This window comes from Rutidosis leptorrhynchoides, unplaced genomic scaffold (genome assembly GCF_046630445.1).
Source record: "Rutidosis leptorrhynchoides isolate AG116_Rl617_1_P2 unplaced genomic scaffold, CSIRO_AGI_Rlap_v1 contig92, whole genome shotgun sequence".
NCBI lineage: Eukaryota > Viridiplantae > Streptophyta > Magnoliopsida > Asterales > Asteraceae > Rutidosis > Rutidosis leptorrhynchoides.
In genome coordinates this window covers 15,012-31,142 of record NW_027266885.1, presented here as the reverse complement: position 1 = coordinate 31,142, position 16,131 = coordinate 15,012, and the positions used below count along the sequence as shown (strand labels likewise).

Sequence of the window (16,131 nt, the reverse complement as noted above, 5' to 3'; positions counted from 1 at the left end):
TAACAATCTTAATATCATGTGTCAGCTTTTAATGATAGAAGATATAATTATTTAATAAAATCAACTAAAAAATATATTTTTTTAATTCGAATAAATTAAATATTTTTATTAAAATAATAATTTAAAGGGATATAAAATGTAATTTCCGCTCAAGTATTGGTCAAGGAGTATGAACTCTAAGAAAATGTACGTAAGTTGGTTGGCGCGGTCATCATTTGACTGATCAAATCCAAAAACCACTTCCTCCTTTGACCAAACATGTCAACATTTTTTGTCCTTTTCCCTTTGCAAAGCAAATAATCGGACAATTTCACAGCAACTTCTCGTCTTTCACGCGTTTTTTCTTTTTCTTTTTGTAATTTTTACAGTAGTTAAATGAAAATATTATTTTCAATGTGTCGTCTTCGCTGGTTTGACTATGCATGTATGAGAACCCAACATGATAATATATATTATCTCAAAAAAAAACATGATAATATATACTAAAAATAAAATGCTCACTAGTAGTAGGTACCATTAAATATTAATTAGGTGATGTCGAAAATCTCCAAGATGTTAAATAAATTAAGAGTGTAATGTAACAATTACAAGCATGTGTATAGACAAATCTGGGCTAATTATTCTAATGGTTATTTAGAACTTTTATTTTGAAAGTTATATGGTTGACTTTCTAAATTCATAATTTTTAAAATTGTTTATGTTGGGGAGGATTACCCTTCATTTTATAGTCTAAAATCGTGAATAAAAAAAAAAAATTACAAGCACATGAATAAAAAATTAAAAAAAAAGTTTTTACAAGCACGATAACTTTGCTACCATGCATGTATACACCTTAGTAAAATTGAATAATGAGATATGAACAGTTTTCCTCAGAATTCATGTCGAGACATTTTTGAGGAAATTAATTAGAACTTACAATATCCATCTCAGCAAATACCTGAAAGAATAGGATAAAATATAAATATCAGAATTGCTACTTAAAACAAAACCATGAATACCTACAAATTGGCTTCCGCTAAACCTTTCACACTTCATTCAAAAGAGATAACACATTGGTCATTTTGATTGGTTAAAATGCAAACTACTGTAGAAGTTGGTTTTACAAATTAAGCTTTATTCAAGTCAACAAATCTTTGGTGCAACATCTGCTTTCCCTCAAAATGCACCAATTTGACTTCATCAAGAAGAAAGAAACTTTTACAGAACAAAAAAATTTGGAAGCATGTATTCTAAATGAGAGACAACAAAATAGTTCAATTGAAGGAAATCATTTCAGTTCACCTACTTGTGAAATACTCCAAAAAAACGCAAAATTTTAAAAGAGACTAAGAGAGTCGAGCCATAAACAAACAAATGCTTGGGTTAAGCACTTTAGTGAGCAGGTATTTGAAGAGCTTTAGCAGATTGAAAGAGCAGTTCACTGAAAGTTTATGTCCAAAACTTTTCGGGCATATGCCAACCAAGAAAAAGAAACTCACCATAAAAAAAGCACGAGATCATAGTAAATTCAGAAGAAAGGTACACACTTTCATCGGCTTTTATCTCAGGTTGAAGAAGACCAATCTCCTTTGCATATCCCTGTTATTTGCTGATTCCAGCCCAGATTCAACTAAATTCTTATCTACTTTCCGGCACCGCAGTAACACAACAGGCTCTTTCATCAAACTCTTAAAAAAAAAAAAAAATCAATTTATACATGGCTAACATATCTACTTCGTTAAAATTTTAAGCAAGCATATTTCATATGATATGAATTGGAAAAAGGAAGAAGAAGAAGATGCCATAATCATATAATGAATTTTGAAATGAAATCAAACCTTAATTTTTGTTTTTGCAGTGTTTCACTGTAGGACCCTAGTTGCAGAGAGAGTGAGTGTCCGTAAAATGAATAGAATTTGGGCCCTGCTAAACAACAAAAATCAGCCATCACAAAACAGCTTGGAAAGTAATTTGTGTCTAGATGCTCTAATACGCTCCCTCCTATAACCGACTTTGTTGTGGATATAGCTGTTCTCAGAAAAAAAATTAGGAGAAATGAGAAGTGATAAAATTATAAATTTTGGATGGGAGAAAAACTTTACATGAAGTAAAGAGTTGATGGAATTGGTTGTTGTTCCTAGGCAAGGATTCATGGAAAAAATTCGGTTCACCTGATCCATTGATTTTACCTGTAAATGTACATATATCAGTACTAGGGTGAGTTACACCTTAACCCAGACTCAGATATCAGCTGATACTGTAAGTTCTAACTGTTCATAACAATTTTTTATTTTAGTGTTCTCAGAATAGACTTGAATTTTAATATGTATGTACTTATAGTATGCTTAGGGGTAGCTTGACAGTTGCACAAATGAACTTCAATTTTATGCTTGTTCAGTTGTGCTTCCGATTGCCCAGTTGCTACCAATATAAAGCCTACATATAGTTGACGAAGTCAAGCGTGTTAACTCCAAAGCTAAACTGATCTTTAATATTGAAGTATGACACAATGCATAAACGGAAATGTTCCCAAACCACAGAAGTAGTGGGTGCATGATTCCCTTCCAAGTACCCAACTAACTTTCAATTTTTATAGCTATTTTGAATAACATAATCTCCATGTAAATCAAAATCTTGAAATATGAGAAAATCTGGAATGGTTTAGAACAATATGCAGTATGCACATACAGCAAGAGAGTAGAATGCTTCTATATATACACCTCATATGTGATAGTCCTATGGGATATCCATGGTTGTTGAAGACTGACAGTGGGGACAACACTATTTGCCAAGATTAAATGCCCTACTCACAAATAGATTATGTCCTACTCGCAAATAGATTCCTACTCACATAGAGACAATGACCTTGATGATCCCAAACTCTGCATAAGGTGATCCTAAAGCACAATTCACATCATCAGTCCTGAAATCTATAAAGGGCCTCGGAAAATGAATTAACTTTGCTCATCAACTGGTATTTCAATCATAAAGTACAAAATATGATGCCAAACATTGTAAAACAATGCTCAAAATTCGAAGTATATATATAACCCCAAGTTTAACTAAATGCTAAAATTCAAACCAAAAGTTATGTGTAGAAACACGAGCATTCTAAAAATCAACAGAGCTACGAAATGAACAAAACTACAACTCAGGATAAAATCAACAGATCAGCAATTTCAGTGACAACGAACACGACTGCAACTCGGAATGCATATTGACAGAACACCAAATCGGAAAATCCCGTACCATGAACAGTAAATCATAAAAATTGAACTTCACTAAACACCCAATTGAACAAATAACACACAAATCGATCGATTGAACGAATGAACAACCTTAAAATAAAAAACCCAATTATGAACAACAAAGCTTAGCATGTTTGTCCAATTCTTACCTTGATTCGATCTGTTGCTTATGATCTTTATGAAATGAAAATTGATCTTAAACCCTAGTCATTTTATTATTGTTCACTGTTCAGCCGTTTCCTTATATTTCAAGTTAATTTTTTTAGCAATTTCTCCCCTTTACACTACAGTTGGTATCAGATTTCTTCCGCAAGCCGATCACCGTGGCCGATCATACAAGAATGAAAAAGTTAGAGAGGAGAGCTACTAGTTTTGAGACTATTGTAGCTACAAAATATGATTTGCAAGACCTAAATCTATCCATGGCTGCTTCAGTGAAGTCTATGCAATAAAACAATGCAGAAATAGCTGGAAGACCTCTCTGGCAAGCTCTCCATCATGGCTTGGAAAGGAAACGAAAATATGTATGTAATCAAAGTAGCGTGTCTTTCATTTAACGACGTTATAAAGTATAGTTAGATAATAATGGACACAGAGCTCTCGACGAATCACAACATTTCGTTCATATAACTTTAACAGATTAATGTAACAGACGGTTGGTTTTTTAACATTTGTAGCGAAAATCATTCAAGCCGTTTTTGGGGTTTTTTAACACAAAAAAACTGAGTCGAGCATGATATACACGACTAACTTGAGGTGTGGAGGTGTATTACACTCACGACTTATGCTGTAATTGAGTCTTTTTAAATATTTTTATAAGAAAATGAACTAATGGCTGACACGTGTACATTGTGTCTTGTGATTTGATAAAATAGGTAGTTGATTTATATGTATTGGATCTACATGACTTTTCAAACGATCTATATGACTTTTCAAAAGAGTAGAGCACCAATGGGCTCAATAAATCCACACGAAATTAAGTGAATTCTACTTTGTCAATGAATTGAAAGTTTTACTTATTATTACGATTGCCGGAGTCTGGGTGTCAAGTATAATATATGGATCAAGTGCGTATAATATATATTTAAATTAATCTAAATATAATATTAAATATGATACAAAATATACTTTTTTTAATGGAAAAAATATTTTTAAGTGTGTAAATTGTTCAACATTTACATCGTATTGCAATTTTTTTTTATCAAAATTATTCGGAGCTAAAACAATATTTATTGATATTATGTTTGAGTCTAAGAGAAGAAAAAAGAATAAATTATTGTCGTTGTGTCAAATATTGCACATAAAAATTTAGATCTTTTTGAAACGATAGTAATATATAAGAATGAGATGGTGAAATTTAATTAGAAAGTTAAAAGAAAAAGTTATTGATATTATGTTTGAGTATAAAAAATAAACTATATAAAAAAGGGATGCTGGTATTTAATTACAAAGTACACACAAAAACACGAAAAAAATAGAAAATAGGAGGTTTGGGGCTTCGAACCTATGTCCTGAGGGATAATACACAGTTCAGCCAAAGAGTATTAAACTTCGCGCACTAACGATTGAGTTGATCGACTTATGTTAACTAAGTTGCACAAATATATATATAGACGTAATATATGTTTTAAAAAACTACTAATCTTGGGGTTGCCGTGGCACATCCTGGCCCCGTCTCCGCCACTGATTACAACTTCTTTTTACCTTTCCATACCATGATAGTTTGTGATTTTGTGTTTGCTTCATCTGAGGATGCGAATGAAACTCTGTTTAGTTCTAAAGTTGGAGCAGAGTAGTCAAAATAAACTCTGCTACATGACGTGCACCTAAGTTATTTTCATCGGGATTATATAATGGGAAAAATTTGTTTCCTGTCTTAGCATGAGGCTTTAGAATCAACAATTATATGTGGCAAATCTGAATTTTTAATTTTATTTATGTTAAGGATGTGTTTGGTTCATGTTGTATTAAAAAATTGAAAGTGAAGATCTATTGAAGTATTTTAATTTTGTTTGTACATTAATTTTGTGTTTTCATTATTATACCTTAGAATGGATTTGTGAATCCTAGAAGAAAATCATCAAAAACGATTTTATTGTAATGATTTATAAGAACACCAAACAATCCTTAAACAAATAAATTCAGATAAATTCAAATTTGCTTTATATTTTACTACTATTAGTTGTTGGTTTTAAGGCCTAATGTAAGGCAGATGATAAGTTTTTGTCTTAGTTAATTACTAAGTCTTACTACTATACACTGTAATGGCATTGGCTAATGACATATACCATATGTAAGGCAGATGATAAGTTTTTGTCTTAGTTAATTACTAAGTCTTACTACTATACACTGTAATGGCATTGGCTAATGACATATACCATATGTAAGGCAGATGATAAGTTTTTGTCTTAGTTAATTACTAAGTCTTACTACTATACACTGTAATGGCATTGGCTAATGACATATACCATATGTAAGGCAGATGATAAGTTTTTGTCTTAGTTAATTACTAAGTCTTACTACTATACACTGTAATGGCATTGGCTAATGACATATACCATATGATATGGATGATAATTTGCACTTGAAACCAGAAGATTGGCATCGATATCCATAGTGATAGAGCACAAACTATCTCATTGGAAATTCTTAGTTATAGCCGATCTCTATATACCTTAAATCGACTGTACTCAAAATTTGATCAACTATACATTATGTTAATTTCAAACAAAAACATGAAATTGAAGATGATCTGAATTCATCAGGAAAGCAATTTAATTAAAGGGGGATCAATCAAGAAATAGATAATTAAGATGAAGACGATCGATGGACAGTGTCAAGTCGAGAATATTTACCACAAGAAAATAGTTACAAAAATTGGCTAACTTGTCACAAATTCCGTGTGTGTGGCCTTATAATATTTTAAAAGCGAATACATAGAAAATCCTTTACAAATTGCAAATCATGATGATGATGATAACCAATAACACAAATTGGGAATGGCTAAGAACTTTGTACGTACACATGATACTAAGAAAGATCAAGCTATGATGATGATTTTAATCATTCTTAGTCTTCATCTTCCGTAGCTATTGATTAGCCTCCGATGATAAATAATTACATTCCTGGTTTATACGGCACACCGGACAATTTAACCCATCTATCACCTCTTAGGAAAACCTCAGCCGTGTACTTATGAACTTGGGCGGCCGTTAGTTTCTTAACTCCCTTCCACGTCACTCTACCAACCTGAGCGGCTCCTGCCCCCGAATTGTTATACTCGGCGTAGAAACAGCTGTTAAGACCAACATCTCCGGCCCAAGGGAACCATCCTTCTGGGGCGATCACGCTATCGATATTTGTATTCATGATCACCGTCCTAGAATAGATTTTCCAGGGTCTTCCTAAGTATGCCTGGTTAACATCCTTCACCAACATGTAATCAGGCTCGCCGGTGATCGTACTGTCTTGGATCACTAGCCCTGTGTGCACGGTCCTTTCTTTCCTTCCATGCGCCGTCACCATGCATGCCTGATTCTCTAGAGGTTTCCTAATGATGAATTTGCAATTCTGCATCACTACTGCTCCGTTACCGAAGACGAAGTCTATGGTCCCGTAGACGGTGCAATCTCGGTAGAATTGGCGGCCTGCATGCACGTAGAGCGTGTCTTGGTAACCGTACATTGTGCAATTGTAGAAGATTGAAAAGTCGCCAGCCACACGGAGAGCCACAGCTTGGTGTTTCTTGGGCCCTGCACTGTTCTCAAATCCTATGTCTTTAGCCATGAAGTGTTTTCCTAGCACAGCTGTTTAAATAGAAATTAATTAGCCGCCATTAGTAAACTCAATTATTTAAGAAAAGTGAAACTAGATACTTACCAACGGTGGGGGTATGTACGGTGGTGATTCCGTCCAAGAAATTCCTATCACCGGTGATTATCGTGGTCGTAGCGCCTTCTCCGACCAAATATACATTATCCATATCCTTAGTAAATGTCACATACTCAGCATAGATTCCGGCCTTGACAAAAATTGTAAAAGGCTTGGTTCTTTTCAAAGGAATGTCCTTAAGGGCCTCGTTGATCGTTGTATACTTTCCAGTTCCGTCCTTGGCAACAATCACATCCGGCTTTCGAGTTGCAGGATTAACCTGTAAGAGCCTTCGCTGGGCCCACGAAGGAGAAGATCTGTTCTCGGATGCAATAAGCCTACGGCTGAAACTCGAGATGTTCAAGCTCGAGACGAACGAACGGAGTCCATCCACCATAGAAAAAGCATTGTTCGTAAGCTCCATGGAAGTTTTTAGTATTTTCTTCATCTTCTCGCCGGATTCGCCGGTCGTGTTCTCGAATTGGTCCAAACAGGTATCTTGGTAAGTGTACGATGAAGTGAGCCACATCTGGACATCCTCCATCAAGTCTTCGAAGTCATGAAGGTCAAAATCAGCCATCTTGTCGAACGAATTCTTCAACTCAAAGATAGAGTCGTTCATTAGGGTTTTGCAAGCGTTGAGAGCGTCTTTCGCTCTAGGATCCTCGGTGATCTTTATGATAGCCGTGGAGTTCTCAATGGCTTGGTCAATTGATTTCATCGCCAGCTTGAACGCAATCCTAATGAGCTCTTTAGGATCGGTAGTATTAGGATGGGCTGAGTTGAGACTGTCTTCACAAGTCTTCTTGTATTCGGTTGGTTGGCAAAGGTTTTTTATCATTTTCTTTGAAGTTGAGATCTCTCCGGAGCCTGAGCTTGTGCCATCCTTTTGTGTGTGCTCCGCATTTCCATTTACGCCATATGCGACGGCTACGACCATCGCGACAAGAATCAAGGAACAAACGCCGATAATGGTAAGCTTCTTCTTGCCACCACCATCATCGCTGTACCCCATATTTATATATAATTATATATATATATATATTTATAAATCTGTTTCGGGTATTTCTTCTAACTTTTTTGTTTTTCTTTTTTCAAAACTTCTAAAGTTTTTTTTGTCGGAAAAACAAAATTGCAAGGAGAAAACCCGAGGCGAAAATCGAGCCTTTCTGGGGCTCGAGGTTATTTGAGACAGTTTTTTGAACCCCCACGAAGGCTCTGGTCTGAGGAATAAGATGAGTGAAGCTAGTTTATATAGTACTGACAATTTCGAAGTTAAGACCCGAATTTCCTGTTAGGAATTTGAGGTTGGATTTTTCCTAGAAAAACGATGGTCGTCAACTGTTTGTTTTTCCATAATCCTAACAAAGCTTTTCCCCATTTAATTTGAATCCCATCTGTTTCGCATCGCATATGATTGGTGAAAGTACCTCCATTCCTCCCTGCTATATATTACTAACAGACCAGGCTATATTAGGACTGTCTAGGAAATTTAAACTTATGTGTGTGACATGCCCGATTAAAATATAATAATGAATCGTCTCTTTTTTTAGTCGTTTTCCTTTTAGAATGGGTTGTGCATTTTCTTACCATCGGCGATTGAATCAAAATTGTCCAACACTTTATGAAACCCAAGTCAATTGAAATTAAATTTACTCATATTCGAAACATAATTTGAATCATATTCTCAGTTTCTCATTAACATGTATATCTATATATATATTCATTACAAACGCCATGGTTAGAGAATCGGTTTCTCTTGAACGATCCATATAATACTCCTCTTGTAGTCTGTAACGTACTAAATTATTTCCAAAGTTTCGTTGAATAATTCTGTATATATGAAGCAAAGCCTTTATGTCAACTAAGTAGAATCTTACAGTTTGGCTCTCTGCAACTCTAACTTAGCAATAGTTCCCAAGTGAACTTCGTCAGGGCCATCGGCGATTCTCAGAGTCCGCGCTGTCGCCCAGAGATGTGACAAAACAGTGTCCGATGATAGACCAGCAGCGCCGTGAACTTGCATTGCCATATCTAGTACCATCAATGCCATGTTTGGAGCTGCTACCTAATCCATACAAACACAAATGAAAAAATAAAATAAAAATGTGAACATTTGCTTGATTGATAATTCAAAATTTAGTCATTGTATTTTCACAAAAACTCGTCATCATCAAACTTTCCTATCCATCACACTAGCATCCTTTCAAAACAGATGGATCGTATGACGCCAAAAGAATGAATAACAAGTGTTCACAGATTACCTTGGCCATAGCAAGGATACCGCGAGCCTTTTTGTTTCCAAGCCGATCTAGCTGATCAGCTGCTTCCAGAACCAACAGTCTTGTTCTCTCCAGCTCTATTCGACACTATATAACATAACATCCATTTGTGTCACATGAGAATATGGATGATAAAATCTAAAAAACTGATCGGTTTATGGTTGGTTTCGTGCTTTCAGCTTTAATTAGATGCTAATAATAAGATTTTAATGTTGAATTTAAGGACTGTAACCTTAGCCATGTCTGAAAGAAATGAGCCATGCTGAGCAATGAACTTTCCAAATGCTTTTCGGCTAAGAGCTCTTTGAACCATTACTTGCATGCCACGTTCTGCAGCACCAATCAATCTCATGCAGTGGTGCAATCTTCCTGGGCCAAGTCTACCCTGTACATATGCAAACAACTTCAGGTGACAAAATAATCCAAAACCATATAAACAAGAATACATATAAAAATTATATAACCTGGGCAATTTCAAATCCACGTCCTTCTCCCAGTAGGATATTCTTTGCGGGCACTAGCACATCATCGAAGACAATCTCGGCATGACCATGAGGTGCATCATCAAAGCCAAACACCTGAAGGGGCCTCTTTATGTGTATTCCTGGAGTATTAATATCTATTAGGATCATGGATTGTTGCTTATGTTTTGGTGCAGTAAAATCAGTTTTACCCTGCATTTGACAAAGCAACTTAATTTAAACACAATCAAAATAACCAAACGGAAGTGCTCTTTCTTACATGGATCACCACTAACCATGACTATAAGAAGTTTACACCTTGGATCCATGGCCCCACTTGTCCACCACTTTCGTCCATTGATAATATACGAATCACCTCGCCTGGAGAAGTAAAATGTGTTGCAATGAGGTTGTCTCAGCGAAGTAATTATTGAAATATTGTCAAGATTCTGATTTGTAACTACTGTATTTGAATTATGAGATGAGCCTACCTCTTGATAGAACATTCAATATTAGTTGCATCAGAAGAAGCAACTTGAGGTTCTGTCATTGCAAATCCAGAACGTATTTTTCCTTCAAGCAACGGAATTAGCCATTCCTGGAGTTGTTCTTTGGTTCCATAACGTAGTAACACCTAAATATAAAACATATTAGGTATTAATGTATCATGGTTTGCATGTCGTAATTAGTATTCCTTGATACTCAACCGAAGAATCTAAAGCAATCGTCGGTACCTCCATATTTCCGGTGTCAGGCGCACCACAATTAAACACTTGTGGAGCCCAAACTGAACGTCCCATGATCTCGCAAAGGAATCCATACTCGAGGTTTGAGAGGCCAGCGCCCAGGAAGTTATTTGAAAAACCAGATTCTTTTCCACCAAATAGCACTTCTCTTGCCCTAGCAGCACTGTCAAGCTGCAAGAAATGCAGATTCACATGGATGGAGTATTAAACACACAAACACAGGAATATGTCTGCGATAACAGAAATTTAATCAAAGCGGAAGAGCAAGGAATCATTAGAATCACATACAGGAATAAATAAGTTCCATAGACCTTCTTGTTTTGCCAGCTCCTTCAACCTCTCCTCTTCTGGATGAACTGTCCAGCGTGAAGGGGATTGAGCAAGTTTGTAAAATTCATTTTCCATGGGGTATATCCGATCCTCAATGAATTTAATCAACTTGTTTCTTAGTTCAAGAACTCTTTTACTGGGAACAAACTTTCCCCCCTCGTATTCATTCTCAAACTGTTTCCTCAAATCTAGGAAAATAGATCGATAAGTTAGATAATAAAATGTTAGACAATTTTCATCCTAAGGAAAACTAAAAGGGCAGAAAATAGGATAGTTACCAAATGGAGGAAGATCAGAAAGCACAGATTCTCGAGCAATAAAAGCCCAAGCGGTATCAATGAGACCAATCGCATGGCCTCCGACACATCGGGCACGATTGCCTCCAGAAGCATTGCCCTGCATTGTCAAATCCATTTGTATATGAACGCAAATAGCATAAGATTACAAATAGAGGATTGAATTCTTGTCATTGAATACCATTAGCCATCTGTTATAAACCCCAGTGTAGATTGAAGCCCCACGAAACAAACCAAAGGCAGTATAAAATTTCCATTGAGCAGCAGGCCAAGGTTTTCCCTACAGAGGAATATTTTCAACATCAGCCCCACGTAAAAGAGACACATACAAGTCAGTGGATAGTTAAAGTAATTCTTACAGCAGCGCTACAGTAATCTGCCAGAAATTCTTCTTGCGATGGAATTCCTTCTGGGATTCCAGTACTCTCAAAACCTCCTTCCAGATGTTCCTTGTCAACATTCAGATTCACAAGATAAGGCTGCCAAAGTAACAATCAGTCAGTCAATGACTAGATTTGTGCTTGGTTCATCTTTTGAAACTTACTTTTGGAGAAATGATGAGTGCTTGTTTTGTGTGGTTTTGAACTTTTTAATAGAAATTATTATCCATATAAGCTGGAAGTAAATAGTGAGAAGTGAAATCCACTCATTACCATACAGGTATAAGCAACATCGCACATTTGGTTTCCGAGAGTAGATAACTCCCAGTCAAGAATACCAATCACTCGATCCTACACAATGAAAAGCAAGCCATAGATGAACAATACATACATAAATTCAATAACAAACAAAAGAGTTGAAAACTTCATGACTATATTATTCAGACCTCGCTGGGGTGGAACACGACATTATCGAGCCTAAAGTCGCCATGGACAAGGCCCGATGTTGCCCCGAAGAATCTTCCGGCGGAATATTGTTTTGCAGCCAATCGATCAGCTGAAACATCTTTGGATTGCTCTCGGGTTTTCCTTCGGAAGTCGAAGCAACATACTGTTTAGCCCATCTCTCTATCTGAAACAAGCATCCAATTAGTCCAAATCCAGGATAAAATGTAGTCTCATTTTAACTGATGCACGCTCCAAACAATGACAGACCTGTCGTTTACAATAATTGTCACGACGTCCATACTTTCCTAAACCAATGGCATCGACATTTGCAGAATGAAGAGCAGCCAATACTTGAGCTGTGGCTCGATATATTTCCCTCCTCCTCTCAGGTGGTACTCCCTAATAATTTTCCAAATAAAAGCGGTTCAAAACTCAAAATCAATGAAAAGTATTTGGGAATGAGGTCAGAATACATACAGGGAGCTTGGGGTCGATGAAAATTCGCCCTTCCAGAAACTCCATGATGTAAAAGGCAGTTCCGATGATACTCGGATCCATGCAAAAGCAGAAAAACCTTAGGAACTGGAACTTGGGTGTGCTCACCCAGAGCCTTGAGAACCTGTCAATTTTTTTTTTGTTTTTTAAAACAAGTAAATAAATATATAAAAATTAAATGTTTGGAATTGAGAATTGACCTGAAATTCTCCTGTCGACGGCATGAGCTGACTGGAGTAGCTTGCCGGGAGGCTTCTTCCTCAAGACGTAGCGTTGAATGGAATCTCCAGTGCCGACTTTAATCAGAAACGTTGGGTTCGATTGTCCATGGCCAAACTATCGAGTGATAAATAAAATTAAAATCAACGATGAAATGAATTTCACTTTGAACTAGTAGTACAGGTACTGTATGTATGTACCTGAGAGACAGAGAAGTGAGAGGGAGAGACAGGGAAGCCAGGGACGTGTTTGGATGCATAGCCAAAAAGAGCTTTAAGGTCCAGCTTATGTGCTTCCTGTATTTCCCCAACTAAATCTCCAGTGCGATTCGCCATTTTCCCTTCCCTTCAAAGTTGTTGGTACCAACCCTTTGAACCAAAGACCTGGAAATTTCCAAGTGAATGGGTTACCAAGGCCAATGGAACCTTTCAAAGTTGTGAAATTAGATTATACTGTATTAGTATTATACACCAATTATCAAAGAGATTTACAATTTGTTGGAAATATGAAGTAAAGGATCAAACCCTCGATTTAATTCAATGGAAGGACTAGGTTGTCAATATCATAAGCAGGCGAGGTGGATTTTAATTCATTCATGCATTTGTCTTTTTCAGTTTGGTACTATATACTGTATATTGTATAATGAACCGTTTGAAACATATCTGAACCGTTTAGTCCTCCAAACATAAAATTTATCACTTCGTCTTAAGATTTACACATCCATTATATTGTTTGGTTCTTTTGTAATAACGAACGTTAAATTGTGCCGTTTTGGCACTTACAACCAATCAAAACCCACACGTGTCAATTATGTGTTAAAAAAAATCCACCTAAATTTTGTTATCTTGGTTCAACTTATCCTTAACACAATTCTTACATACCGAACTGAACTGAAATCGAACCCACCTTAAACCAAATCCGAACCGTTTAGTGTACACAATCGAACCTCGCCGAGTGAATGAGTTGCTCTTCTTTTGATGGTCTTGTGCAGTGTGCACAATTCCATTCAACATAATTTCTTACAAAATGAAATCCATAAACAAATTCAAGGTTAAAAGACTAATCTATGATCAACCTAGTAACGAGTAAAACCCCAACAATAGAAAAGAAGATTATAGAGAGATTACGATGAGGGATTGGACGAGAGGGAAGATCTCGACGAGGTCTTTAATAAGGTCACGATCAAGATTGCCTGACAGGATTAGCGGCTGCGGACGCCAAGTTCGACTGAGTTGACAACGAGGTGCTGTCATTGTTTATTGCCGTCTTGACCCGATAATAACCACGAATCCGGGTCGCCGATTAGACCCGAACTTTCTGCAAGTCCATCAAATGATGTTGAGGGTCGTACATTGGAATATGATGAATTGAGATCTGGTAGAGGTTCGATTGTCGTTGCAGGTAGGGTTTTCGCCTTCGACTCGATCGATTTGAGTCCTGAGCTTCGCAGAAGAATTAGCCCAAGCGAGCGCGTAACTCTGCATTTTGCGCGTGTTCTTCGACGGCGGTTTCAATCCCTGAGCAGAGATCAAGTTGATCTCTAAAATATGCTGGTGTAAACTAATTGAAATTGAGAAGAAAAAAGGATTGATCTTGGAAAACTCTCTCTCTTTCATAGTCGATTAGAATTGTTCTTTCTCATTTTCAAGGTACTTTTTTTAATTTTTTTTATCAAACTATTTGTTCCAAAGATTTTGAATTTGCTCCATTATTTTTGTGAGTTTTGTAGAGTTAATCGGTCATTTGATTTGACTATGCTGACCGAGCTTGAAGTGCATGAGTATGGTGCCTAAGTGTAGTTTTGCAGAGTTAATCGGTCTTTCTGGGAATTTTGATTAAAGTTTCTAGTTTTTGTTTGTGGGGTCTAGTATCATTAGATGAGGTCGGAGAAGATTGGAGTAGCTAGCTCAGATTTAGTTTAATGTGGGTTCGATATGTAAGAATTATGTTAAGGATAACTTAAACCAAGATAACAAAGTCTAGGTGGATTTTTTTAACACATAATTGATACGTGTCTCGCTTTGATTGGTTGTAAGTGCCAAATCAGCACAATTTAACGTTCGTAAGTGCAAAAGGACCAAATAGTATAATGAAAGCGTAAATGTTGGGACAAAATGGTGAACTTTATGTTTGAAAGGACGAAATGATTTAGAAATGTTTTAAACAGGGACGAAACAATTACTTTTGTCCAAATAAAAATGATAAAAATCTTATCTTTCGCCGATAGGATCAAGGAATGTCGTAGCCTTAGCGCGAGTAGAAATTAAGTTGCTACTCTCTCTCAGAATATGCCTTGTCATGTGTATAATTCATTGATGAGGAGGAGAGTTAGACCATCCACACTGCAGGTCCCCATTTGTCCACTTCATAATTTTTGAGACAAAAAATGCAGTGGAATAAATTTGGGAGGACGCTGATATGGCATTTGGATCCCAAAATTTTTTCTTTCCGTCTCAGCTTCCAGGGACATCCCAATTTTATCTCTCTCCCTTACCCTTTAATATTTTATTAATAAATAGTTCAATCTCTCTTTTCTCCCTTCGCCAGTAACTCTTCTCTTTCTCCTCTCCTCTACTCATTTCTCACCTCTCATAATTCTCTCATTAAAAAATTATCCAATCATCATCATTCTTCTCTCAATTAAATTAAAAATATAGAATTGGGATCTATAATTTCGAGATATTGCAATGAAAGAGATTGAGACTCAAATTTGGGACTAGCAAAGAAGATGCTCGTAGAGATTCTTCGATTTCAAGTTTGCAATTATCTGAGATCATCTTATCTTAGTCCTTATTTGATTTCTTCTAAATTTTGATTGATGAAGTTCAATTACAATAGGCTAGACTTTTCGTTTGATCTCTGTTTGAAGGGTTTTTGTGGAGTGTATCATAGTTGTTTCCCGCTTCCCGAGAATGTACATATATATTATTATATTAGTATTATATATATTTTTTTTAGAAAATTTTTTTTTCCTTAAAAACATCTTATAGATAAATATTCTTTTTCCTAAATAGTGGCTTCTAAATAGTGGTTTCTACATGCTTTATATTACTAAAGATATTGTTTTTTCTTTTAATCAAGTCGAATATATCTTTTTATTAATTTCTCTGTCAATTTGACCAAGTTGTCTTCTTTTCTTCTCCATGTTTTCTTCTTTCCTTTGTTTAAAAGTTTCTTTTGAACCCATGCTTTATTGTGGTAATTCCCCTTTGTCTAAAAGTTTCTTTTGAACCCATGTTTTATTGTGGTAATTCCTGATTGGAATAATCATCTTTCTATTTGACGGTTCTTCTCAAGATTTCTCATTTCTTGAACATTTTTTTTCTTTATCCCCTTTTTAATTGTTAGGTTAGCTTTTGGACAAGGTGTTTGTTGAGG

At 36.0% G+C, this 16,131-nt stretch overlaps 2 protein-coding genes across 2 annotated transcripts; both read right to left on the bottom strand.

Annotated features, from left to right (window-relative positions):
• Window positions 1-6,344: 6,344 nt before the first annotated feature.
• On the bottom strand, window positions 6,345-8,112 carry LOC139885273 (probable pectinesterase/pectinesterase inhibitor 21). Its single transcript, XM_071869196.1, has 2 exons — window positions 7,107-8,112; window positions 6,345-7,033 (listed from the first exon to the last, which is right to left on the bottom strand). Exons 1-2 carry the CDS (start codon window positions 8,110-8,112, stop codon window positions 6,345-6,347), a joined length of 1,695 nt encoding a protein of 564 aa, XP_071725297.1.
• An 861-nt stretch (window positions 8,113-8,973) lies between these two features.
• Window positions 8,974-13,088, bottom strand: LOC139885281 (probable acyl-CoA dehydrogenase IBR3). The gene is given in 19 exon segments (XM_071869204.1): window positions 8,974-9,165; window positions 9,362-9,466; window positions 9,612-9,764; window positions 9,844-10,053; window positions 10,137-10,221; window positions 10,332-10,474; window positions 10,575-10,757; window positions 10,875-11,104; window positions 11,195-11,312; window positions 11,394-11,492; window positions 11,572-11,691; window positions 11,866-11,943; window positions 12,039-12,106; window positions 12,109-12,223; window positions 12,307-12,438; window positions 12,517-12,609; window positions 12,611-12,662; window positions 12,740-12,870; window positions 12,954-13,088. Coding segments are annotated over 19 exon segments (2,442 nt in total).
• Between the last annotated feature and the right edge of the window lie 3,043 nt (window positions 13,089-16,131).

Excerpts from the sequence above, each read along its gene's own strand:
- LOC139885273 (XM_071869196.1), bottom strand. The coding sequence starts at position 8,112 with ATGGGGTACAGCGATGATGGTGGTGGCAAGAAGAAGCTTACCATTATC. Across the intron at positions 7,034-7,106 it reads CGTACATACCCCCACCGTTG|CTGTGCTAGGAAAACACTTC; the intron begins GTAAGTATCTAG and ends CTATTTAAACAG.